General features: G+C 42.6%; 2 protein-coding genes across 2 annotated transcripts; one reads left to right on the forward strand and one right to left on the reverse strand.

The window, feature by feature from the left end:
• Positions 1 to 1,158: 1,158 nt before the first annotated feature.
• LOC129599852 (translocator protein-like) lies at positions 1,159 to 3,116 on the reverse strand. Its single transcript, XM_055498192.1, has 5 exons — positions 2,451 to 3,116; positions 2,280 to 2,361; positions 2,095 to 2,143; positions 1,757 to 1,923; positions 1,159 to 1,657 (listed from the first exon to the last, which is right to left on the reverse strand). The coding sequence occupies exons 1-5, from the start codon at positions 2,534 to 2,536 to the stop codon at positions 1,484 to 1,486; spliced, it is 558 nt and encodes a 185-aa protein (XP_055354167.1). The 5' UTR covers positions 2,537 to 3,116; the 3' UTR covers positions 1,159 to 1,483.
• Positions 3,117 to 19,430: 16,314 nt separating this feature from the next.
• On the forward strand, positions 19,431 to 21,031 carry LOC129599856 (uncharacterized). Its single transcript, XM_055498197.1, has 2 exons — positions 19,431 to 19,915; positions 20,270 to 21,031. The coding sequence occupies exons 1-2, from the start codon at positions 19,616 to 19,618 to the stop codon at positions 20,918 to 20,920; spliced, it is 951 nt and encodes a 316-aa protein (XP_055354172.1). The 5' UTR covers positions 19,431 to 19,615; the 3' UTR covers positions 20,921 to 21,031.
• Positions 21,032 to 26,561: the final 5,530 nt, after the last annotated feature.

Consider the following 26,561-nt stretch of genomic DNA (forward strand, 5'->3'; position numbering starts at 1 on the left):
AGGGCATTACATCTGGACACCGGCTAATTTGCACTTGGACACACGCGAAATTTTCTTCTGAGCATTAGACTAATGATTGATAAAACTTCGACAAAACTCTGGTGATTAACAGAAGCCGCTTTTCCGATTTAAAAGTTTGAAAGCCTTTCCCGAAATAAAGACTTCATCGAAAACCTTTACGAGGAATAGGGACCTCGGTTCACTATTGGGCAAAATTGTGATGGAACCTTGGTAAATCGCGTCAAGACAGCAGTGTAAGGTCAGCCCGTCTGGAAAAACCGTTTCAGTGTTCATGGTACGTTGTACTCCTATAGTAATCGTCAACTTTGTTTACTTTTTCGTCTTGTGCAAATTTTCCTGGCGGCAGTTGCACGAACGCTTCCACGCATTTAACCTTCGAAAGATTTTGTTTCAACGTTTTGTTACAGTGATTGTCGAAAAACCACTTTCAAAATCTGTTATATACTTATGTTTTCTAGTACTACGTTTGTACTCATGACAGGATACTTATTAAAGGTTTTACTTTCAAAAGCGATGGAGTTACTGTAGCTGTAGAGTTCCTTACAGAACCATTCCTTCTTCTGCGCGTGCTAATTATAATGCCATTTATTTTCTAAAGGACTAAAGCTAGAGCGTTTGAAATTTCATTTTCTCCATTTGCATTACTGTAAAGAGGAACGAAGACAATTTTAAAACCAGATACTTTATACAGTTTTCATACATTCATGACCAAATGCAGAATTCAAAAACGATCTGCCTTCAGCGAGACCTTGAGTCCACCTGTTGCGTTCTATTTTTGAATTTCATTTCTTAATCCAATACTCCGCACCGGATGTAGCACATAAGAACAGTTTTCACAGCAATGAGACATCAGACAATATAAAACAGTATTCTGGAACGAACAACAGTAAATTTTTTGTGCATGTCCAGGAATATGGTGCGGTGTAACGGGTTATATCGGTAACCGTCCATGGTGTCCGGATATATGAGATATCCGCCGGACGTTTTAGACGGTTCCACCGCCAAAACGTCGTTTTGGCGGTGGAACCGTCTAAAACGTCCCGTTAGGTTTCCGTCAGTTTTGAAGCACTTCAGCACTTAGTAGCGCGTTCGGTTTCGATGGGAAAAATGATTAGGTAAACAACAGCTATCTGTTCATCATGATAAATGCTTTATTCAGTAATTTCACAAACCATTACCTAAGGCGGTGTCTTCGCCCTCCGCCCACCGGCGATCGCAGAGGTGACATCTGTGATTCCATTTTCAAATGCAAATCAAAATGCATAATACAGACCAGACATACACAAATAAAAAATCATTGAATTAAAAGCTTTTATATGATCGTAAATAAAGCGTGCAGCCTGTGCATCAAATTAAAACAATTGTCACAATTATCACTTAATATTGAACTTTGCCAGCCAACACGCAAAACGTCATACAGTCCATAGATTGCAGAACCAAGAATTCTAATACAAAGTAAATTTTACATCCCGTCCGCGTCGGAATTGTCGCGCCACAAGCGAAAATTAACGGCTGCCGCCAGTGTTAGCCAACCGAGATACGGGACCATGAAAAACGCCGCGGTTTTGTTGATTGGATAGAAACAGCCGATACAGGCAGCCACGTTAATCCAAAGTGCTGAAGCCGTCGCAAATGTCTGTAACCGACGATTTCACAGATATCACAAACTTATTTGGTCGAAGTCATGTATACGTTATAGGCTTATCGCATACGTAATGTGTAAGAATTTTTATACCAGGCCAAGACGATGATATTTAAAAAACATCGGTGACCACGCCCAGTTGAGTGCCAGTTGCGTTGCGTACAAGACGAGAGGAACCCGAGCTGCTCCGGTCCAACCACCGCCTTGTCGCCACACTAACCACGATGCGGCACCCATGCTCCCGTACAAAACCGTCCACACTGGCGACAAAACCGCAAAAAATTGTTACAGGAATCAATAGTTCGATGCCGTATCGAACCCGATAAAAATGGACTTTCCGAAAAGTCGTTACATATTTATAAATAGTCCGAAATAATTCTATCGTTTGACGGAAATTAAAAACACTCAAATAGCGGTTTTTCTCACTGTACCTGGACCGAACACCCATTTTGGCGGAGTCCACGGTGGTTTCTTGAGGCGCTATGGGAGAGAAGAATGTTGACTAATAAATTCGAGAAGTAATTAATTTGTTAGATGGCTTTGCAATGTAGCGAGTACATGTATATGCCACGCGACAGTAATTTTTGTTGCATAAAGCGTTTGAATTTTGAATTACCTCGTACCACGTGAGGGGTCCCTCAAATTCACTGCGGAGCAGATACCCCCATATCGATCCGCCCAAATTGGGAATCACCATTCTACAACGTTGTCATTCTTAATAAAATGTTAACCATTACGTACGTATTACTGATATTTGCACGCTGTGTATTAGTGTTCAGCTTCTCACGCTGGTAGCAGCTCCCGTGCAAAGATAGACATGGTTATCTGAGGAAACGGATACAAATGCTGCAGTTGTGCATGCCCATGGGCCATGGCTCAGTGTGTCTCCGCCCTCCGGTGCCAGCGATCGCAGAGTTGACATTTGTGATCCCATTTTCAATACAAATCGAAATGCAAATTAAAAATCAAACTTATACAAAATACAAATCATCCAATGAATGGAATGGAGAGCGCAGCCAGTGCATGCTCCGATAGGAGTACTAACAATAAGCAATTTCACGTGTAAAATTTGGTACACGCTGTGTAATGACTGTAATCTTATCGGACAACGATCAGGTCAAAGATAATTATAGCACAGTTAGTATTTGTACTAGAAGGATCACCGAAAACAGACATTCACAAACGCGATGTTCAAAGCAACATCAGCTTCCGGGGCTGCGGGATGTTCTTGGAGGTATGATGCCATGGTTCGCGCATTATCGAGGATAATTGTAAGTTGTACCGTATATGATCTGCTTGAAATTGAGTGAAAAGCTTACGCTAAGCAGCGTCAAACAGCCTTTTTAACCTGTGAGTTGGGTTTACTGATACGAATCTAAACGGACTGAAAACGGCAGATCTCCGTGCAAAAACTGTCAATTAAAAAACGCAGGCCTGTGCTGCACACTGTTTGCTTGCCTTGGCATGAGGAACACTCACGTATACATAAATAAAGAGTATATTCACGAGCCAATCGATCGATGCGTACTGCCAGCAGCTTGGCTCTGTGTTCGTATTATTTTTTACACATCTTGCTGTAATACAGTTTTAAAACCGGTTCTCATCGTTTACGCTGAATATGCAAACAGAGACCCGTTGCATCAAAATGCATTTGCTAAATGCATTAACTTACCAATGATAAGACGATTGGCTGCGAGCACATCTAGATTCTAGATCTTTATTCTTTATTAAAATAGAAAGGGGTAGGCCAACCCAACTTAACCGTACGGAATTAACAAAAACCATTTCCATAATATTATGAAAGCCCATGTGCCAGAACTCGGCCAGACAGTTTTACTTTTTTTAATAATCCATTCTAACGGTGCCAGCTATCATTTCAGCAAACCTAAGTATCTCGGCATACTTTACTAAAGTATATCATTTTTTTCCTGAAATATAGAGGCAACTGTTGCTATGTGCGTAATTGAAGATTTAAATTAAGAGTAGAGCCATGTGTCTGTACGGTTGTTTGCGCTAAAAGGTTGATCGGTTGCTTTCCTTACCAAGTAACTCTTTGGTAAGCAGCCGCATCTCGGCTACCGGACCGATTTGCTGCTGTTTTTCTAACTATTTGGTTTCGTTCACTACCAAATATAAAGTGTCCATTGCGGGTTGAACGAAGTACCGTTTTTTTTCGTAACCGGCTCAGCCGAAAAGCGAGCGCGAACCGATCGTTATTGTTCATAATGAAATCTTTAATAAACGGTATTCGCCATAGTGAGCGGTTCATCCCATCCTCAGCGTTAATAGTGCGCGGTAATAATGATACAAAACTATCGTTTTTTTAGCCAGACGGACGTCCGTTCCCTCTGCAAGTTTTTCCTTACCTTTTGGAAGGATGCTGTGGACTTTCCATTGCCGATTTCGTTAATGCCTTGTTGCTGTGGTGCAGCATGCAAAAACTGTGTGGACAGTGGTTTCTGTCGGAAGTGAATGTGTGCCGAAGCACGCGGCCTCCTGCCGGCTGCTGGGAAACCATCCTCATGGAAGCCTGTGTGGTGTTGCACTCGACGTTCGCCATACTCGCCACCGGCAGCATGGTGACTGTCTTTGCGATCGTGCAGTTCAATAACCCTACATTTTTCTACGCTCTCTGGTGGCATATTGCCTATATATTGTGGCATGGTTATTACGTGGACACGACGGGGTACGACTTGGTATTGGTGAATGGTGATCCCCCGTATATCGGTTTAGCTGTGTACGGAGTGGTAACTGCTAGACTGTGTATGGAGTGGTAACTGCTAGAAAGTGTGTCGGCAAGATTCTGGCGTTTCAACAAATTTGCTGGGCCGACGTCGATATTGACTGCGTACTGGAGAGCACGATCGGGCCCATCACAGATCGGTTACATGACCGAAGTTATTATGTGCTTTTTCACCCGATGTACAGTACTATGGTTTATTGGACCTTGTGGATTGGTTGGTATTCTGGATGGGTAATGTTATCTTTGACCTTCTGCGCCGGAAAGAAGTTCTTTGTGTTAATAATTAAAGACGAGCCACGCTCCAACCACCGTTCAGATGTCTTAGGATTTCACTGACTGATCCGACCGTCAGCGACAGTACTGCATTTTACTCATCGTGTACTGCCTTATCGTTTGACATATGTCTGTAGAAAACAGTTATGTTTCATCCCATTACGTCTGATGTTCAAGTTCTTTTATATATCGTACCAATCCCTCTAGCCTGCTCACAGATACCTAACCGCATCCAGTAGCGTAATCGTTATAAAAAACTGCATCGTTGACTCTGGCTAGTATTTATATAGCTGTTATAAGCTGTCCTCATTTTGCTCGCACATGGCTTTGGAATTCAGTCATCAAAATGCATGTGACACAGTTTCTAGGTACAGTACATAATATTTTAAATGTTATTGCATTAACAGTTGTTTATTAGACACGGTTTTTGTTTTACGGTTGCGGTTTTGTGGCTTTTTCTTTGTTTTACGGTTTTTCTTTCTAAAGATCGCCGGTTTCCTACCTATAATATAAATCCTATTCCTTGATACTCCTGCTGTTGGGATTATCTTAAGTAAAGTATATGCTATAACAGGAAGGGCGCAGAATCGCAGATCTCAGGTGCAGTAAACATATTGACTAATGTCGCATAGCATACCAGCATTCTGTACGCATCCACTTGTAGAAACGGATATTTTGAACTCAGTCGTACAGTGCACCGCTGCATTCGTACTGAATGTGGACGACCATTGTCCTGTTGTACGCGTAGCAGACGCCGGCGCTCGGTTACCAAAGTAAAACTGAGTAGACACATTGCCCTCGAATCTGCGATATATGTAAAGTGTTTGAAATCAAAAATCGGGTGAAAATTAAGTCAAGCCGTAGAACTTGATTGGGACGGTGCATCCGCTAAATTCTGCCCGTCAGTAAAATTAATAAAATCATCATTTGTCCCACAATTTCATTCGGGCAACTTCATAGAAAAGACTGAAAAAGCATATGAAAGACTGTATTTGTACCGCCAGTACCGGTACTTATCAAGTAGAATGCAGTAATTAAAGCCTGTACAGTCTAGTACAGTAGTACTCACGTGTACAATGCCGCCTGCTATCATCGCCCCATGCAGTTTAACACGGGAGCATTTCCAAAGAAACAGAGTATTATACGGTATTCGCTCCGATAGTTTTATGGATTTTCTGTTGCCTGCTGACTTTTGCAATAAACCGCTTTGGCACAGTATTGCATTTGTTTTCATAAATTGATCGTTGTTTCGGTTGCTACACAATTTCTTCAAAATTCGAGTAGTTCTTCAGCCATGCCTGCAGCGTTTATAAGCAGGGATGACTCAACGGTCGGAAATGTGCCGAAGCCGTTGTCTTTTATCCGCTCTCGTTCCTGTGCGAATTTGTCAGCGTGGGATCTTGCCTTTGACGAAGTGATGAGAAGAGCTCTCGAGAAGAACTCGTATGCCAACTGCCAAGCGTTTCAGACCCCTTTTTCGGCAACTGGCACTGCTATCCTTTGCCCGCAACCTGATGTTCTTTACCGCTGCTGCCGTCGGTTTTGTGCTAGCTATGTCTGAGGAACAGCGCGAAAGCCAGGAGCCAGAAAACAAGGAAAAGGTACGCTTTCCAGCTTCTAATATTATCTCCCAAAAAACTTTATGGATCCTTTATGTTTACTGTACATCTGCATATTTATTTAAAAAATATTTATATATGCAGATATTTTTTAACCCTAACCACCAAACTAACAAGATTTCAAGATTTGCAATTTTGCAAGTATGCATGCCGCATGCGCAAGCTGTATACTGTATAGTCACCGCGCAGTTCTAGAGTAGAGCTACAGTATCTGCAGCCGTACAGGTAATACGTAAATTGCTCTACGCTGACGAGCCGTTGCTTTACCGAGAGTAAGGAGGGAAGTCTCTGCACATCAGCTGTTTATCGCTTTTAAGCGACCTTTAGAAATTTAATTTCAATCACTACCAAAGCAAATTCTCTATCAATTAATAAAAGAAAGTTGCTAAAGCATGGTTTTAATCATAATTAATTTTACGGATTCAAAATCTACGGAGCCGAGCAATTACTTTGAAAAATTCCTTTAATCGCAATTTTAATCGATTCAGTAAACATCTCAGAGCAAAGGTTTCCTAATTAAGTTTTTTGGCGAGCGCTGAATAATAATACGGCAATTGTTTCCAGCCAGTCAGACGTCGTTGGCTCCTGGAGCTTCTTCCTGTCATTCAAGGATTAGGCTTTCTCTCCCCGGGCGATTTAATCATGGCTGGCAAGCTGTGGCATAGCTTGCGGAAGATGCGCGGGTCATGGTTCTTGTCGGCCGTGCATCTCTGGAAGAATACACAGATATCTCTGGGCTGCTTTGAGAGTGACGATCTGAAGGTGAATCTGGATCTTTATTTCCTGTTTGCGGTACCGGCGACATGCTACATGGTGACGGTAGTGGGGATTGTCCAGTTCTGTTTTCCGGCACTTTTCTTAGCGCTCTGGCGGCATGTTCTCTATGTATTGTGGCATTATTACACCGTGGACGCGGCGGGATGCGGCTCGCTCCTGGCGACTATCCCGTGTGCCGGTTTAGCCCTGCTCGGCTTGATTATCGCTTGGCAGTGCCGGAGGATGATTATGCCGTTCCGACAATTGTTCTGGGCCGAGGTGCACGACGACAGCGGCATTGATCTGTCGAACATTTCAGGCCGATTATACTGGGTGTCCTTTCTGATTTCTGCTCGAATCTGCGACGTAATGGTGGACCTTATCGATTGGTCGGTCCTTTGGGTGAAATATGTTGTCTTTGTTCTTCTGCGCCGGAAAGAAGTCTTCTGTATCAATGACTAAAGAGTTAAGACTAACCTGCTCGAACGCCGCGATGTGCAACGATCACTATCACCGAACTGACCGTCGGCCACTTTTCTACAGATATGCAAGCGCATTTCTTTCCTGTCTGATAGTTTTATGCTCTTCTGTTTCAACAGTAATTTGTTAGCACACACCTACCCTTAAATCGCTAATCTACAAAAGTTTACTTCTGACGTTCAAGTTTTATTGAAATACACTAACGCCAATCTCTATACCAGACCGCATGCAGTATAATGTTATTGCTATTCAGAATTGCGCCTTAGACACTTGGACACTGGTTTGCTTGTGTAGTCTGTTCTCATTTTGAGTGCATCTGGGAATGACTGCGAAATTCAGCCTTTTCAGATCAAAATCCAAGTTTTTAAGTAGTTATGTTGTATGGTATTACGTTAGCAGTTTTCATGATTATGCGAGTTTTAAGTTTTTTTTCTGTCCAAAGGTGGTCGCGGGTTTCCTACCTCAGTGAGTAAAATGTTTATCACAAATCCCTGACTGTTTCTTGACACTCGTACGGTTATTACCGACTGTTCTTCATCGCCGGTCTCTACATCCTCGTGTTTACGAAGCCCGATGTTTGTCATTCTACTCTGTATGGCTGCCGTCTGCATTTTACAAAACCCACGAACTAACAGCCAGTTTTAAGTGGCAACTACTACAAAATTTCACATACGTACTGTACTTGTAATCAAGAGAAGCCACGTCAATGTTCTAAACCATTCGGCACAACACCATCGCTGCAGTACCTTTATTCTGGCATCCTACGGTTTCCGGAATTATGTTCAACCATTTCAAAAACAGTTTCTTTTGCGTCCTCATCCCGTACACACTTTGTTCTACTTAGTACGTATATTTTCAGGGATTTGAGTATGCTGCTCGAAAGGCAGCATAGTTATCACTTTGCTGCCGGCAATGTATAAATTTAAAACAATGTATAAACTTATAAAAAGTCATAAAGTTATGTAACAATATGATATCAATATCAGTTACATACACATGTCATACGTGTACTGTGGTAACTACTGCTTTCATATAATATGTCTTTTCTGTCCAAAAGGAAAGGAAAAAGTTGCTGGAGGAATGGGATTCCGCCTGACTAGAATACCAATGGACACATAATTCTTATGTGCTTAATGGTTTGTCGAACCGTTATGTTGCGGTTCATTTAGGACTTCTCAAAAAAGTTAATCGGTTTGTTATTCGGTCTAATTATGAAGAACGTCATGCTTCGCAAATCACTTCTTTCTAGACAGACAGTATTGTTTCTAATATTGTCTCGTACAGCAAGAGCGTCCCACCAATGTACTGATTACCGAAGTACGTATAGAGTACATACTACCATCCTGGCGGCTATCCCAGCTCAAATTTAGGTACGTCACAAAGAAGATATTATTATCATATTAATTTTTTTAAAGATTTATTTAAATGCACAGAGCATTTTATAAGAAAATCTGTTCGTACAGTACGTACTATCATCTTTCGGCGGAGGTGCGTTAATTTTATCACTTTTAAGCGCACTGCGCACTCCTCCGGATTTCACGTTCCTGGTCGTTGCAATTTTATTTCGAAAGCGCATTACATAAATACAGTTGGTTGATCGTCCCTGGTTGTCCCTCATGTCGTCATTTTCCAACTTGTCTTCTGTTTCCTCGTCGTCGACTACCGGTCGCATTCATTCGACAGCAAAGGCTGCACAAGTAGGAGGTTTCGGGCAACGGAAACGATAGAAAAGACATTTAATACTTGGGAGTAGGTCATGTATTTTCCCTTGCTGATTTACTCAGTGCCTTGTTGCTGTGGTGCACCATGCGAAAAATGCTTGGACACTGGCAGTGGTCCTGCCGGCCTATGTGTGGCACGGTCCACGGAAATATGCCGGTTGCTGGGAAAGCGCCCTCATCGCATGGCCAGGTAATTACACTTTACAGTGAGGCATATTGAGATTTAATATCCTGATTTCTTCTACTCTCTCTGATGTCATGTAGTGTTTGTATTGTGACATGAAGAAAATAAACTAAGAATTCTTTAAAGTTGCTTAATCAAGCCTGATTCACGTGGGTAATGGCTAACTACAAACATACTCGTATCCAAAAGGTGTTCAAACAACCGTAATATTCAAAAAAACAGCGTTTTCTTTAATGACAGGTAGAGGACTAAGAAAAACAAAAAAAGCGCCTGCTTCCGTTAAACTCTAAATTACGACCCATGAAGTTGTCAGTTCATTTATAGCCGGTCTAAAAAACTCCTGCGTTTGATATCGGTATTGAATATACAGAATAACGAATAATAATTTGTCATTCACGTGACTACTGGCTATGCGACAGTGCGCAACATAAGGCTAACTGTAAGTTTTGCATCAACAGATGCCGACGGCGATATTAAAATTGTAAGCACAGTACCGCTGTACGAAGAACAAGAATGAAACACATAGCTTGCCGCCTGTAGTTAACAGACGATCGGACCATTAGTCACGTCTACGAGCCAGCACAATATTTTAATAACACAACTATGCAAGACAGGTTCAGCGAGCGATAGGTATTATTTTCTAAGAAACAGAGTATGTCCTCACTCAATCAGCGAGGGTTGTTGATTTGCTCTTGGCTACTCGTATTGCAGTAAACTCTTAATTAACTATGTGGCACAGTTGCTTGCCGTTTTGTTTCTTGCTCCGGTTATTATAAAATTTCTTAGAATCCGAAGAGTTCTTAAGCCATGCCGGTATCAAAAGTGACCAAGGATGACTCCGCGATCCGAATTGTGCAGAATCCGGTGCATTTTATTCGCTCGCGCTCGTGTGGTGATTTGTCTGCGTTTAATCCTGCCTTTGACGATGTGATGAAAAAAGCGATCGAAAAGAACTCGTATGCGAAACGTTTCAAGCCCTTATCCGACAGCTGGTACTGCTGTCTCTTGCCCGCAACTTGCTTTTATGTACAGCCCTTGCCGTTCAGTTTATACCAAGTCAAACGGATCATAAGCGTGAAAACCAAGAACATCAACATCAAAAGGAGGAAAAGGTACTCTTTACAGCTGCAAAATTAAATGATCTTTTGCGAAGTCTAGTTCGGCTGTACGACCATAGAGCATTCTCTGTTTTGACTGCATTAAATATTTTCGATGGATGTACAGTATTTACTTATGCGCCCAAATTTGAGCAATACCCGCCAGCGTCAGGATAACAATACTTTTATGCGGGTAATCTTGCAGTTTTTTTATGTTGCAATTTCTTAGTGCATGCTATTTTTCATGATTTTTTTGTTAATAGTTGAAACGCCGGGAGACTTTGGCGCAACTCGCACAGAACTCGTATACTTCGAGACTTAACAGGAGTAACGGGTTTTACGGCTTCTTTAAATGTAGCGCTTTAGTCTAACGGTTGTTAAAACGAAAGCACAAACGGTACGCCGCACGGCTGTTGTAACTTGTGAGTACTTAACTTTTTTGTTGGTTTTAAATGTGTAAATGTATTGTTATGTTGGTGGCTACTGCCGCTAAATGCTACTGGTAAAGGTCAATTGCATTTGGGTAACCGATGCGCGTCGGGTAACGGAGGAACGCGTACAAAACTATCCATGACTCAGCTAACAACTTATCGTCCAGTCGTAAGTCGAGTACGCTTCCGTGTCAAAAGAAATTGAACCACGAAGTGGAACGAAAAATTTATTTTGATGCTGTAATGTGGTAAATGTAGTAATACGTCAAAAGCGTCAAATTTTGAGTTTAGGAGTGTGAATCTGGGTCGCTGGATGTACTGTACATTTGGCCTAAAACACAAAACTGTTATCGATCTGTGTTGGAGAGTTAGTTTAGGTAATGGTTGCGCTTCGACGTCGAAGCGCAGCGGTTACACGGACGAGTAAGCTGAAAACCCATCCCAGAAATCTGATTCACCAATTAAATCGTTTACCTCTTACGCGCCGTGACATCATGTTTTTTTTACCCGCCGCTTGCGCGTCGCGTAAGTCTTACACAGTGCAGTTGACCTCTCCACCTGCACGAAATAGCTAAAATGTCGCTGCTACATTCATTCCACAACTCCTCTTTCTTTCAGCGAGACCGACCTCCCTTCCTTTGGCTGTGGAGTGTCTGCCTGCCATTCAGGGATTAACTATGGGAATATCCCTTGCCGACGTATTCTTTGCGGTGCTGCTGTGGCACTGTGGGCGGCAAATGCGCGGACCGTGGCACCTATCGGCCGGCAATCGATGGGACGGCATGTTACCCGGTAATCCATGCGACGGCGCAGATTTCCATAGGCTGCTATGAAAGCGATCTCTCACTCAATATCTGAGCTGCACTGCGGCTTCGCCATACTGGCCACGGCCGGCCTGCAGCTCACCGTGGGGATCATCCTGTTCTTGTACCCTCGATTTTTCTTGGCGCTCTGGCTGCATCTTCTCTACAACTTGTGGCATTTCTCTACCGTGGATGCGGTGGTATACAAGTTTCTAGTGGAAATGATGGCCCTTCCGTCTTTCGGTTTAGCGGTGGTCGGCCTGATTACTGCGCACCGGTGTCGCTCCATGATTCTGCAGTTTCGACGGATCTTTTGGACCGAGATGCGTGTCAGTGTTGACTTTAATATGTCGCTTTTCACGGCGTGGTTAATTGGGAATTTGTCGGTGCTTTTCTATCCCGTGCGCCGCATTATGCGTGACCGTCGTTCATTTTGGTCGGTCATTTGGATGTTGTCTCTGATCTTCGGTGGCGACGAGGAGCCTTCAGTGTTGGCGACTAAGCACTAGCCTCAAATCTGCCGGTGTGCTGCGATTCTTTTCAACGATCTGGTCCGTCCGATAATTTTCGACTAGTCCCGTCAGATTAGCGATTTAAAAGTTACTGTAGCCGCCCGCACAAGTTGCTCTACTGGCAGATCCGGCAGTTGCCTTCTCCCTGCACACGCTGCGCTGAACAGCGGGCAATGTGGGTGGAAATATCCGTATACCTCACTCTGTGGAGCAACTTGTGCGGGCGGCTGCAGTATTAATTTTTGAAGTTTTAAGGTCAACATTCTGCAAACTGATTTTTTAGTCTGGTCGTTCAATGGTTTTCAGTAATGGTAATAATTCGCTATTATGCACATAAAATAATTCTGTACAGATAGATCTATAAAGCTTACGTCGGATGCTGTGGTCTTTCCCAAACATGCATAAGGCAGTCCAGGAATCGAATTGATAGTAGTATACCATACGGCGTGCGGTAACGTTGCCACTGATCAAACACTATTTTGCTAGGCTGTGAACTAAGACACTGGCTGCTTCTCGTAGTGCGCTGTCATAATATTAATTTCCAATCAGTGTATCTGTACAGTACAAGGGCAGCGATTTTAGAACACGGAGTAGTGTAAAGGTTATTTACGCTACAGGCATGGCCGAAGAAATACCCGAATTCCGGAGAAATTTGATGACAAACCAAACTCGAATCACAATATTAAAACCAACGCAACGTCCTTTTATCATCTGTTAATTTACGCTACAGGCATGGCCGAAGAAATACCCGAATTCCGGAGAAATTTGATGACAAACCAAACTCGAATCACAATATTAAAAAAACAAAGCAACGCCTTTTTATCATCTGTTAAAGCTTACTTTTCCAGAACAAGTTTTGAAGTGTTGACAGTTTTGCATTAGTTGAACAGTTTCCGGTAGAAAACGAGTGATTAAATTTAGTCGGTCTCAGTTATGCTGTACTTCTATATAAAGACATTGACATTGGCATTGGCTGTTTGTTGGCCTTCTTAAGGTCACTCCTATCGGAATCTTGTACACGGCTTGGAATGTATATCCTTAACTTAAAGCTGAATGCACTTAGCATATTCGCAGGACAACAAAAACTGACCAGTGACCGGAAGCAATTTTAAATCAGCAATAACGCTCCCACCTTGCAGTACAAGGACGGGGATGACGGGATAACGAGTGCACCTTTTGGTAAATCGAGTTACCCCCATTACATAAATCTATGACCGCTTACCACCGAACTGTAAAAATGAAACAACAAGAGTGTAAGATATTCAAATGCCTAAGCTATGTTTCAGCTATGTACAGTATGTGTTACATGTTCCAGCAACTTCATGTATGTGTTATACTTATCATAGGTTAAAGCCAAAGGGTAACTCGACTTAAATAAAAAAGAGTGGGTGCTTTCGTGTAGCTTTTTCACAGTCACCTTGAGCTCACTGTCCGACCGTCTCCGGCATCTGCGTGACACACAGGAAGAATTCTTTACAAAAAAACAGCCGCTTGATTGCAACAAAGTACAGTGTCTTTTCTCTTTATTGGGCAGAAGCCATCAATACAACAAAAAGTGCATACGCTGAATACTACGCAAAATGCTTTACTGTACATCTAAACATTATAAAAACAACCAAAATCGTTAGCGCTATCAGTCATTTTAGAACGCATACTTCAAAAGTACTCAGAGTGCCCAAAACAGCAGCAGCATTTCCTTTTACAACAGCTAGGCTAAATCTCTGCTTTAAAAATGCAGTAGAACGGGGCTGCCCTTTGGCGTCGCGAATCTCAAATTACAATCAAAAATTAGTATAGTAATACTATACCGAAACTGCTCTATGGATTCCGCACAAGCAGATGTTATGAGCACGTGGCGTTGACTGCATCGCTGTATGACATCGTCCGTGCCGGTTTGCAGTCCATTCTTAACGTCCGCCTGAACGACGCACAGTGGACCCAGATGTCGCTCCTATCAGGGATGGGGGAATGGGGCTACGGAGTACGACATCGCTAGCTTTCCCTGCCTTTCTAGCATCGGCGTATTCCGTTACTTCCCTAGTCTCGATGATCTACCGCCCTGCAACGGCGACACTTCTCGATCCAGTTGTGCTGCGATGGTCTGAAGAAACCAACTGTACAGTGCTGATTGTACTAACTTTGTTTTTTAAAAAGGATCTATCACGATGCCGCCCTCAGGTACCGGTAGAAGTTGACCTTGAAAAAAGCTACCAAAGTACACGTCCACAGAGCATTATGTACAAGTACATCTCCACAGAGCCCACCCACCAAATCAATCATTCATTCTTAGACAATAAATTACTTTATCTTAATTAATCAAGGTACCGGTAGTTGTTTGGAACGCATCCTCAAACAAACGAATGAAGAGTAAAGCAAAAGCAGCATCGGGTGCTAACTATCATGAGAACAAAATCTATTTCCTTGATGTATCGAAATGTAAATGGTCATCGTACCTATAGAACGGATGCCTCATTTCCATTATCAATCTGGAGAGACAGTCGCTGTCAGCTGACGTAGGTAGACGTTCTCGTGAGCAGGGTTCAATCGGTCATTTTCTCCGCCTGTAAAGCAACCGGTATGCTTTTCGCGGAGCGTTAATAGAGGAGAGAGACTATGGTGAGAAAACGAGATCAACATCGATGCAAAAGGAGCTCCTGGCATTGCATAGCTTTCATAAAAGGGCAACAAATCCGGAAGACTCAAATTATGACAGTTTAGCCAATATACCGCGTAATTGTATCGGGTGTTTTGAGTACTTGCTAAGAAAAGATGTACTCGTTCCGGTGGTGCTATTGATTTGCTGAATAAATAAACTGCTGCTGCCTGTTACAGCATCTCGTGTTGCATAGTTGCGAGATCGTATGCCATTTTCATCCGTTTTCACCATTTTAATTGAAATCGTTTGAAATTTGTGTCCCGCAGATGCACCATTTTGTGTTGAAGACTATTGCCAGTTAAATCAAGGCATATTTAAAATTGATGCTTGCGCGGTTGGCATAAATTCCTTCGAAATTCGAGTTGTTCAGCCATGTCTGTAGCGTTACTTATCAGAGATGACTCCGCGGTCCGACATTCGCCGAATTCGCAGCACTTTATCCGGTCCCGCTCGAGTGGTGATTTGTCGACGCTTGACCCTGCCTTCGACAATGTGATGAGACGAGCTCTCGAGAACTCGTATGCCAAGCGTCTCAATCTCCTTATACGACAGATGGCACTACTCTCCCTTGCCCGCAACCTGCTAATTTGTACAGTTTTTGCTGTCAGATATATACGGTTGATAGGCGATGACAAGTTGGAAAACCAGGAACGGGAAATCCAGTGGAAGGTACGGTTTAAATTTGTAAAATTAAGATTAAGGCATACCTTTTAATGGATAGAGAGAAACCAGAGAAATTTCTTTGGGTGGGCTGTGCATATCGCATTCAAAAACTTCAAAAAAATATTTCTTCGTGCTCGTTACCAAATTTGTAGCATAGGTAATGGTGTATTGCTGCCAGGGTGACACTATAACAGTATGCATCAGCACTTTTACGGCACACGCCGTGATATTACGGTTTGCTTTTGCATAGTGTTTGTATACGAATAACCGTTAAAGACTTAGGCCGGATTCACGCTGACTTCTATCTATCCATTTTCTATTGAAGCGCCGCCCAAAACGGCCAGTTTTTTAGCAGTTTGCGTGAACGCGGCGCGCTTTGCTAAATAGATACCTAAATAGGGAGCAGAATTGCGTTCACACAGACACCTTTGATAGGTGCAATGTGTTGTTGTTTAGGCGACTGCGATAGTCAGTCGGGTTTGCGTGAACGCAAAGCCACCTATCTGTATTTATGCGAATAGTTGTAATTTACTCTAAACAAAACGGAACTAAAACCGAGCAGAATCACAGAATGGTAATTATTTTCACACTCTTACTGTTTATAACGATTATTAAGTGACTGCGTCACTGTAGGATAAATATGTGTAATAACATTAACGGTAACAGTTCCGTGTGCTTCACCATATATTATTTAATCGCAATTGCAGAGAATTAAAAACTGATTTCACGCTTGCGCTACCTCAGTATTTCAGTTCTTTGAGTGCCATTTTTATTTGTTGCAATAAATACAATAAATTACTGAATGCATTTTAAAGTCAGTGCTTCAAAAGCGGGCAAAAGTCGAAATCAGTTTTCCAGGTTCAAAAAATGGAACGTTTCACAAAACACCAGAAAATACAGTGTTCATAATTTTGTATTTACCCGACATATGTCGTATTTACCGGACATATTTACCCGACAGTTGGGTAAATATGTAGGCTCCGCTAAGCAGCCTCACTTATATTATTATCTTACCCGGTCAGCGGAAGTTGCAGCACCGGCTGGCCGATTTTGGGCCACGTACATGCAATTACATTTTATCTACTCGTAAAGACACTTAAGTGGGCCACTATGATAAGTGAATGGGCGACATACAGTTAAGTGGGCCACCTTCAGTTATTTTTCTCCTGATTCGTTTTTCTTCCAGTTTTTGGTTTTGCCAGATTCACGAGATCTTGCTCTTTTTAGAGTACTTGAAATTTTTAAAATATATTGAACCGTTTTTTAGTTATTAGAGTTGTAAAAAATCAGTGACGAAACAGTTAAGCCACGCCACCGAATCCACTTCACTACCAGTGATAACACCATACAACTGCCACAGTTGTGCGGCTGCAATGTAGAAATCACACATACACTTTTATTTTACATTTAAACTTTGAAAATTCGCTGTATTCGAATGATTTGTGTATTCCATCAAAGTTAAGCAATAAAATGGAGAAACGCTTGACTGCTGCATGTATTGACGTTAAAGAAAAGGGAATTTCTGTAAGAGAGGCTGCTAATATTCACGCCGTGGCGCGGAATACCTTAATCCTGGTGGTAAATATGGTATTTTTGACAATAAATGTTATATCGGACGGACGGGCGCAAATCATTAAAGGATGCGGTTGTGTTTAATAAACACAGCCGCATAATGCAGACGCTTTGTGTACACTGCAGCCGCACAAGTGTGGTAGTTGTATGGTGTCATCATTACGTAGTGCAGTGGCTTCGGTGGCGTGGCTTAACTGTTTCGTCACTGATTTTTTACAACTCAAATAACTAAAAAACGGTTCAAAATTTTTTAAAAATTTCAGGTACTCTAAAAAGAGCAAGATCTCGTGAATCTGACAAAACAAAAAACTGGACGAAAAACGAATCAGGAGAGAAATAATTGAAGGTGGCCCACTTAAGTGTATGTCGCCCATTCACTTAGCATACTGGCCCACTTAAGTGTCTTTACGGGTAGCGACTAGAATGAAGTAATTTGCGAAGTACTGTTTTTAACGTTGTTGGACCGGTAAGCAAGCCGAGCCATTGGCAATTATTTTAGGTGAACTAATTTTACTGAAGTCTTAAATAAAATGCAAAATAAGGGTTCGACAAACCCTGTTGTCCATCCTGATATTTTACGTTGTTTAATTAAAGCTGTGCTGGCTTAATAGTTGTACGACTGTTGTTTTTCTAGTCCGATGGAATTCCACTCCTCCTGCAGCTTTTTCCTTTCCTTTGGATAGGAGGTCATGCATTTTCCTTTGCCGATTTACTCGGTGTCTTGTCGCTGTGGTTCTGGGTGCGAAAGCTGCGTGGACAATGGTTCCTGTCGGCAGCCAATGTGTTGCAAGGTACGCGGATTTATGCAGGCTGTTTTGAAAGCGAGCTCATGATAGCATGCCTGGGACTGTATTCCACGTCTGCCATACTCGGCACGGTTTGCATGTTAGCGGCAGTCGGGATTATCGAGTCCTGTTATCCTGGATTCTTCTACTCTCTCTGGTGGCATGCTATCTATGTATTGTGGCATGATTATTACGTGGATTCGCCGGGGTATGGCATATTTCTGGTTACTCTCCCGCACATTGGTTTGGCACTGTGCGGCATGTTACCTGCTTGGAAGAGTCACCACACGCTCCAACCGTTTCGAGAACTGTGCTGGGCCGGAGTCGATAGCGACTTTGTTATAAGCCTTATTGCAAAACGGATTGGGCTCTTCATAGGGCCCATCATATGGCGGGTATACTGGAGTTCTTATGCGCTATTTTGCCGGGTGCGCTTCGTATTACTGGTCCTTTTCGAGTGGTCGGTCTTCTGGGTGGATTATGTTGTCTTTAATCTTCTGCACCGGAAAGAAGTCTTTTGTGTTAATGACTAAAGATTTGAACGATCCGATCGTCTGCAGCTTAACAATTTTGCGAGCTAATTTCTTTACACTTATCGTTTAATGTTTTCCTGTTTATTTATAGGTATTTGCTGTGTACCGTATTCCGTAGTGTGTACATAACTTATTCTGCAGACTTCTACTTATGATGTTTTTCGAAATGTTAGTGAAACCATCCATATACGTCGTACCAATACCATCACCACATACGGTACAATTATTGTTTGGAATAAGCACTGTGCTGTACATACTGGCTTACCTTGCTATTACTGTACTGTACTACATTGTTCCTCAAAGCAGTTGTTTGCTGTTACTTATAGTACTTAACTTGCAAAATGTAACTGGATACTTAGTATCATTCACTATTATTAAATTTTCCTTCATCTCATCCACTATAAATTCTACTAAATAAAGTTTATTTAGTTTCTCGAGTATTATCACTATTATGCCTCTAACAGATTATTTTACGGAAATAGGTTCGGTGCTTGATTCCGCTGTTCCTGCGACAAATCTTTTCGAAAACTGATTTACAGAGTGATGTCGAATATATAGAATAATGAATAATAACTTTTCATTCACATGACTTTAGTGCGATACTGCACGGCGTAAGGCTAACTGCAAGTTAAGTGTTTCATTGTCGTGATCGATGAGTACGAGAGGCATGAATGAACAATCCATTCATTCATCCTCTCGTACTCCTACAGCAACGGCAATGGTTATTTGCAACAGGTGCGGCGGTGTCATTTAAATGTGAACGGTTGTGCGTATAACAACAATATAAATATACTGCGTATAACAACAATATAAATATAAACCGTGCCGCCTGCGCTTATCATGACATTTAGTTAACAGACAAGCTGGTGAGTACACAGATCGGACCATTAGTCACGTCTACGAGCCAGCACAATATTTTAATACTGCAAGCCAGGCTCAACGAGCATTAAGAATGATCTTCTAAGAAATAGAGTTATAACCTCGCTCATTCAGAGAGTTTTGTTGACTTCGCTTTTGGCTATTGCAGTAAACACCCCTTTAACCGTTTGGCACACTTCTCATGCCATTTTTTTTCTTGTTCCGGTTGTTATTAAATTTCTCCAAACCCGAATAGTTTTGAATCCATGCCGGTAGCGAAAGTGACCAAGGATGACTCCGCGATCCCAAACGTGCAAAAGCCGGCGCATTTTATCCGTTCTCGGTCGTGTGGTGATTTTTCGACGTTTGATCCTGCGTTTGATAATGCTGCGAAACGAGCTATCGAGAAGAGATTATATGCCAAGCGTTTTAGGTCCTTTATGCGACAGATGGCACTGTTGTCTGTTGCCCGCAACCTGCTTTCAATCACAGCCTTGGCCTGCATTTTTATACGAATCCAGTCTCTCGGCAATCAAGAAAACCAGGAACAAGAAAACCAAGAGAAGGTAAGCTACAAACTTCTACATTTAAAGGATATCATATTTTCCAAAAGGTTTCCACATATAAAATCACCGTATTTAATTTATTTGAGAAAAATATGCGCTATCAAATGAAACCGTAATAGTTAATCCCATAATTTTCATAATTTCCATTTCCATGATTCCAAAAATGTCCAAGATTTAAAAAATATCAAACCTACTATTAACTGTACTTGTGTATTTAAGCATGCAACATTGAGCAGACAGCCGCCATCGTATAAGTATTTTTATACGTTCACCCATGATTACGCTGATTACGAATCTTCTGTTTAATTAAAAACTCCGCTGACTCGATAATTATACGACTATTTCTTGTTTTAGCCTGCTCAGCTGCCCTTCCTCATAAGTTATCTGTATGTCCCTGAAGGAGTCGGCAACGGGCTCTCGCTAGTCGATTTAGGGTACACCTTTCTGCTCTGGTACTATTCGCGCAGGATGTATGGACAGTGGTTCTTTTCGGCCGACAGTGTGCGGGAAGACATGTGGCTTTCCGTAGGCTGCAGTGAAAGTGCCATCCTGAAATTGGTTATAGATCTGCAGTTAGCGGTAGTCATTGTAGCCACTGTCAGCATGGTGATGCTAGCGGGGATCATCGAGTTCTCTTATCCGGGATTTTTTCTCGCGCTCTGGTTCCATGTTATCTGCGAATTGTGGCATTATAATACCGTCAATGTTGCACTTTACGAATCGTACGTGGTTCTCCTCCCCTGTGTCGGCTTAGCGGTGTGTAGCTGCATTACCACTTGGAAGTGCCGTCGAGTAATTCTCCAGTTTCGACAAATCTTCTGGGCCGAGATGCAAGCCGATATTAACTTTGACCCGACGGACTGCTTATACAGGAATTTTCTTGTGTTTTTCTACCGAGCGCGCCACATTGTACTTAACCATCGCTCATTTTGGTCGGTCATTTGGATGCTGTCTTTGATATTCTCCGGCGAAGAGAAATCGTCTGCAGTAATGACGGAAGACTAACCCGCGTGAACGGTCTGATGTCCTACAATTCCTTAAACCTTTCACCGATGCGAACTTCTACAGTACCAGTTCTGCAAATTAGTTTCTTTAATTTATTGTGTGCATCGTTTGACCTTTTCTGTGTAATAGTTGTCCCTCATGTAGATAACCTCAACCTGCAAATTTTACGTCTCATACTTAAGCCTTTCCAAAATATGCTGCCGCTCGGTGTAATACAAACGATCCAACTGTGGAACAATAACAAAATAAAGCGCCAGTATCGCTCTAATTGCGATCTGCCTTTTATATAACTCTAATTGCGCTCTTCACATGTCCAGTTTGTTGACAAGTTTGTACGTCTGGTGTTCACGTGGTTTCCATATATGCGTAAAACATTCGACAGCCATATTGCTGAATGCTGATTACAACATTTTAAAAGTCACAACACGACTGGACTGAAAGGTCAGCAAATTTGGGAAGCCAGACGATACTGGACTATACTGGGTACCTTTCGATTTTGTTTATAGCGTTTAAATATTATTATCAAGAATCAACCGTAAAAATCCAACAGTGATTTTCAAGCCGAGTAAATCAACGTGGTTTTTCAACGTTTGATCTTGCTTTTGAGAAAAGAGCCCTCGAGATGAGCTCGTACGCCAAACGTTTCAAGCCCCTTCCTTATACGACAGTTGGTAGTGCTATCTCTTGTCCGCAATTTGCTACTATGCACAGCCTTTGCCGTCCAGTGTATGCAACTGCTAGCTGAGCCTAGCTTATTGGGAAAACGACGACGAGCCGGAATACGAAGACGAAACGATCTCGCTTGGGAAATCCAGGAACGTGAAATCCAAGACTCGGTACGCTGTAAACGGTAAAATTACGTATTATCCTTATAGGTTACCTTGTCTGCGAAAGTCGCAGCACCTGAATGTTGACCGATTGGGGTCCACTTTTTGGGAATTTTATTTCAATTAGTACCGACTGGAAAAGTGAATTGCGAGGTACGGTTTTCTTCGTTATTGGGCCGATTAACAAGCTGGACACATTGCAAACTGTGTTTAGAGCAAGCCTTAACCCGTTGACGGGCAGTGGCGTTCAGGAGGCGACAAGGTGTTTGGGATTTTTTCCCCAGCGATCGGCAACATTTACTCGTTATCCCTTAATGCAATAAGCAACAGGGGACTTCAAAGCAGCGTTAAAAACACAATTTGAACTTGTGTCTCAAGTCAATCAAGAACAACAGGTTCGCGAAATCGCTAATTTTGAATTTTTTTAACTACTGTGTACGGAATATGGTGTACGGTAGCGGCTATATTTTTGTACTTTCTCGCAGTTTCTCTTTTGTTTTGGGTTATACTTTTGGCTTTTCTAACCGGACGCGCTTCGCGCCTATATAAGTCCGAGAGTTACAGTATATTTGGCATCAGTTGGTTCGCATTCGAAGTTTGGCAGCGTCGGAGTTTTCTATTAAAATATATCGTCGGAATGCAGTGTGAGATTCTCGCTTCGCGTAGTTCGTAGCTTACACATATTTCTTGGCTATGCCACATTGAAATTATCAGCTCATTCTCTGTCGTTGAGTCAGGTCGGTAGGATAGATATTACGGTATTATCCCTATCGTACTCGTCTCTCCGTCTTGGCGCCCACCGTCAGTTCGAACCTTTCCTAAGGCTAAGCTAAGTAATATGTGAAGTGTGTGAATTGTACATTCCCAGGTGCTCAGTCCGGGTACTTCGGTACTGACTGGACGGATGTCCGGGCAGATCGCTGCCGACTGGACGCCTTACTGAAGTAGTCCGGGTACTGGCGACAGGTGGGTTGGTGGTGAGCCAATTCTGCCTGTGCCTGCGACCCACGACGAAAACCGAATTGTCCGGGAGCTTTGCTCTGTCTGGACGCTGTGCAGTTTGTCCTGCCAGCTGATCGATGCAGGGTTAACCTGTATATCGATCCTGAGCACAAATCTGGGTAAATTCTGACTAAAGTAGGGACTCAGTTCTCCTGGCCAGAGATTGATGTTCCCGAATTATTCTTAAGCCAGTGAACAGACGTGTTCCTGGAAATCTGAAGCAGAAGTTGCGCAACGAAACTGTGAGTAGACAGAGTCGAAAACAGTATTCTTAAGCTGAAGTACGTATGCTGAGAGCAGTGCCGAAGCATACAAAGTGTGCACACAATCTTGAGCGTAGCTAAAGCGTAGACAGCCAGAGCAGTGCTTGAGCTGTAAAAAGTGAGTGTTAACGAACACGGAGAACAAAAGGCGTAGCTAACGTATCCGGGTGAAACAAAAGACGGTTCTCGGATTCAAACAAAAGAAGTCAGTGCAACGAGCGCTGAACAAAGAACTGAAGTGAAAAAGTGAAGAAGCTGAAGAATGGATAATTCGAAAAGCACGGCGTCACAGCCGGTAGTGCAACCGAAGTTTACGCGACAAGCAGTAAAGCAAGGTGCAGCAGAGTTGATACCGGATAAGTTTATCGTGCCAATTGGCGTTAAAATCGAAGCATTCCTGAATGAACTGAATGTTGCAGTCCCTAAATCAGGGATACGTGGCAGAGATTTCGTAACTTACGACAATGATGAAGCTAAAATGGGAAAGCCGCCGACAGGTTGGCGAGTGTGGTTGGAGCACAGAGAGCTGCCACAAAATATTACAAAACTGTTCACAGTTGAAGCATATAAGGCTGCTATGCAGAAGTTTAATGCGCAAGTGCAAGCTGTGCAAACAGCAGCTGCAGATGCGTATGAAAATGCTGGTGAAACTGTGGAAAAGGTTGTTTCCCCTTTTGCTTTTGTACAGCATAATAAGGAGCAGGAAGTTGATAACACAGCTGCTACGAATATTGAAAAAGATATGAATGCGAGTATCATTGATGAAGATGTGCCAACTGGTGGAGTTGAACCACTATCAGCACAGCCGTTCTTTCAGCGTAGTACAGTGGCTCCCGGTCAGAGCGACGAACAGAATAAAACGATGGACGTGATCCATCCGTTACATGCTGCAGTGAGGCAGTTTGCTCTTGATCAAGAACAATATGACAATACTGTACTGGCATGGGAAGGCAGAATAGAAAATGAAAAAGAATTTGGCGAAATGAAAGAAATGGCCAAAGCCGGTTTAAACGCAACGGAAGAAATGCATATGAAGTTTGTAAAGGCTAATACGTGGTGTCACACATTAAGCGATGACAACGATGCCTTGAAAGAAAACATGAAGAAACGGGATGAAGAAATAAATGGTCTGAAAGAAAAAATTAAGAAGCACGATGAAGAGTGCAAAGAAAACGTGAAAAAGTTGAATACAGACATCTTTGATTTGCGTACTCAGAACGATAAGTATAAAGACGAAGTTGATCGAGTACGTAATACAAACAAAAATTTGGAAAAACAATGTCATGATTCGATGGTTAACAGTGGCAAACTGCAGCGTGACCTTATACCTGCTCAGAGAGAACGAGATGATCTCCAAGTCAAATTAAAAGCAGAAGAATCTCGAGTCGATACAGAACTGAAAAAAGAACGTGACGATCTGCAAGGTCAATGGATATGCATTGAAGATGAATTCGATAAAGCGAAAACGCGTCAAAAACAGCTGGCCGAGTGGGAGGCCAGGCTGCAGCAGTGGGAAAACACTCTGAAAACAAAAGGTGGCACTGTCAGTGGTCAGACTGAATCCCGGATACATACAAGTACGTTTGAACGGGAAGCGACATTTGATGCAGCACCAAAGCTGACATCTGGTCAGCAGTCACAGGCGTATGCAAGTCGTCGGGTGGAGTTTAACGAAACCCAACGTAACCGTGATTATGTACCCGTGCGCGATAATGAATACGAGTATGAAAGCGATATTCGTAGAGCGGAAGATGCGCAGTGGGAAGATGCGCAGTACGATAATCATGAACAACCGCGTGTAAACACTCGTACCGACGAGTTAATTGAACGCAGTATAGCGTTAATGGAGAAATTTGATAAAAGTGGTAAAAGTACAAAAGAAAAGACCCATTACCCGCAAAATTATAAGGGTACACAAGAAAGCGGGAAAGTGGAAAAGTTTATACTTGATTGCGAGCGCTGTCAAGACTTGAACGGTTGGGATGACAAACAGCTAATTGATAAGGCTTTGTCAAACTCACTGAAAGATGATGCGTATTTGTGGTACGCAGACCACAAAAAGAAGAATCCAGATAAAGACTGGAAGTACTGGAAGGGAGTACTTCTAAGCCACTTCTCTTCCGAGAGTGATCCCGCAGAAATACGGCAGGCGATGTATGCCCGTGTATTTACTGACGCGCATACGGTAAACTCATACGTGGATGGTTACCTAAACTGGTTCAACACATTGGGAACAAGTGAAGAAGAACGGGTATCCATTCTAATTCAGGGATTAAAACCGCACCGATGGCGCTGGTTCGAAAAGTTAACAGAATCGAAACCGAAAACAGTGGAAGAAGTGTGTACTCAGTTGAAGACGTTCTACAGTTTAAAGTCGCAGCAGGTTGAGTACAATAACACCAAAAATCAAAATAATAACAACAATTATTACGGTAATAATGGCAACCGTGGACGCGGTGGATACCGCGGTAATAACAATCGTGGCCGTGGTGGCCGAGGCGGATACGGTAACTACCGCCAAAATTCTTACGAACAATCTGGAAGTACGTACGAGAAAGGTGACAGTGTGAAAACTGAAAATAATCAGAACAGCGGCCGACGGCCGTTTATGATCGGAAACGTTGAAATTGATCTTAATAAATGGAAAAATGATGCCGGTCAGTTGATTTGTTTAAGTGTCATGAGCTGCACCCTGCAAAGTTTTGCACATTTAAAGGCAAATTTAAGGAGGCGACACGTGAACCGCTTGCGGACGTGTTAGCACGGCACAACAGTAGAAGAGCGGAAGCACGAGCCATGGAAGTGTGCAAACTTGGCAAAGATGTGCAAGTGAATGCACTATCTGTAGAGCGAATGCAGCAACTGTCGCAGTTTCCTGATGCAGTGGAAAAGGGTTTTGAAGTCGCGTTACCGACTCTGGATGCACAGGCTGTTTATGTACTTCTACCTATGAATGACAACGACGAAGTAAAAACATTGGTAGACACTGGTGCAAGTATCTCCATAATGCCACTGCGTATAGCAGAAAAGTTGAATGTGACTGTTTTAAAATGCCCAGCGCATGTGTCAGATATCACTATACTGCCGCAAATGACGTTACGGACATTGATCCCTTGTGTGGTATTGTCCGAATCGAATTATTCGGTATTTGCTACGAACATGCAGTGCTAATTGATCCCAAAACACAAGTGGATTTTGTGTTACTTGGCACAGATTTCTGGACAGCTAAACCGGTTGCGTTTGATTTCAGTACGATGGCTTTCAGGCCTACTCGTACAGACGCCGGCTATCCCAGATATCACCCGAGAGACTGTGTGAAAATTCTCGATTACATGCAGCAGCACAGTTTTAAACCGGTACTGTATCCCGGTGCACGTCCATGTTCAACAATACCTGCATGGTTTGACACTGGTCGTGCACTAGAGTACTGTAATGCTTTCGACGGAAGTAGTGTTACGTACGAGCACTTAAATAAATGGCTGAATAAAGAGCGGCCGACAATGGCTTTGAAGAAAGCGGAAGTACAGACTACTAGTACAAAACGGAACG

This window comes from Paramacrobiotus metropolitanus, unplaced genomic scaffold (assembly GCF_019649055.1).
Source record: "Paramacrobiotus metropolitanus isolate TYO unplaced genomic scaffold, Prichtersi_v1.0 Parri_scaffold0000156, whole genome shotgun sequence".
NCBI classification, from domain to species: Eukaryota; Metazoa; Tardigrada; class Eutardigrada; order Parachela; family Macrobiotidae; genus Paramacrobiotus; species Paramacrobiotus metropolitanus.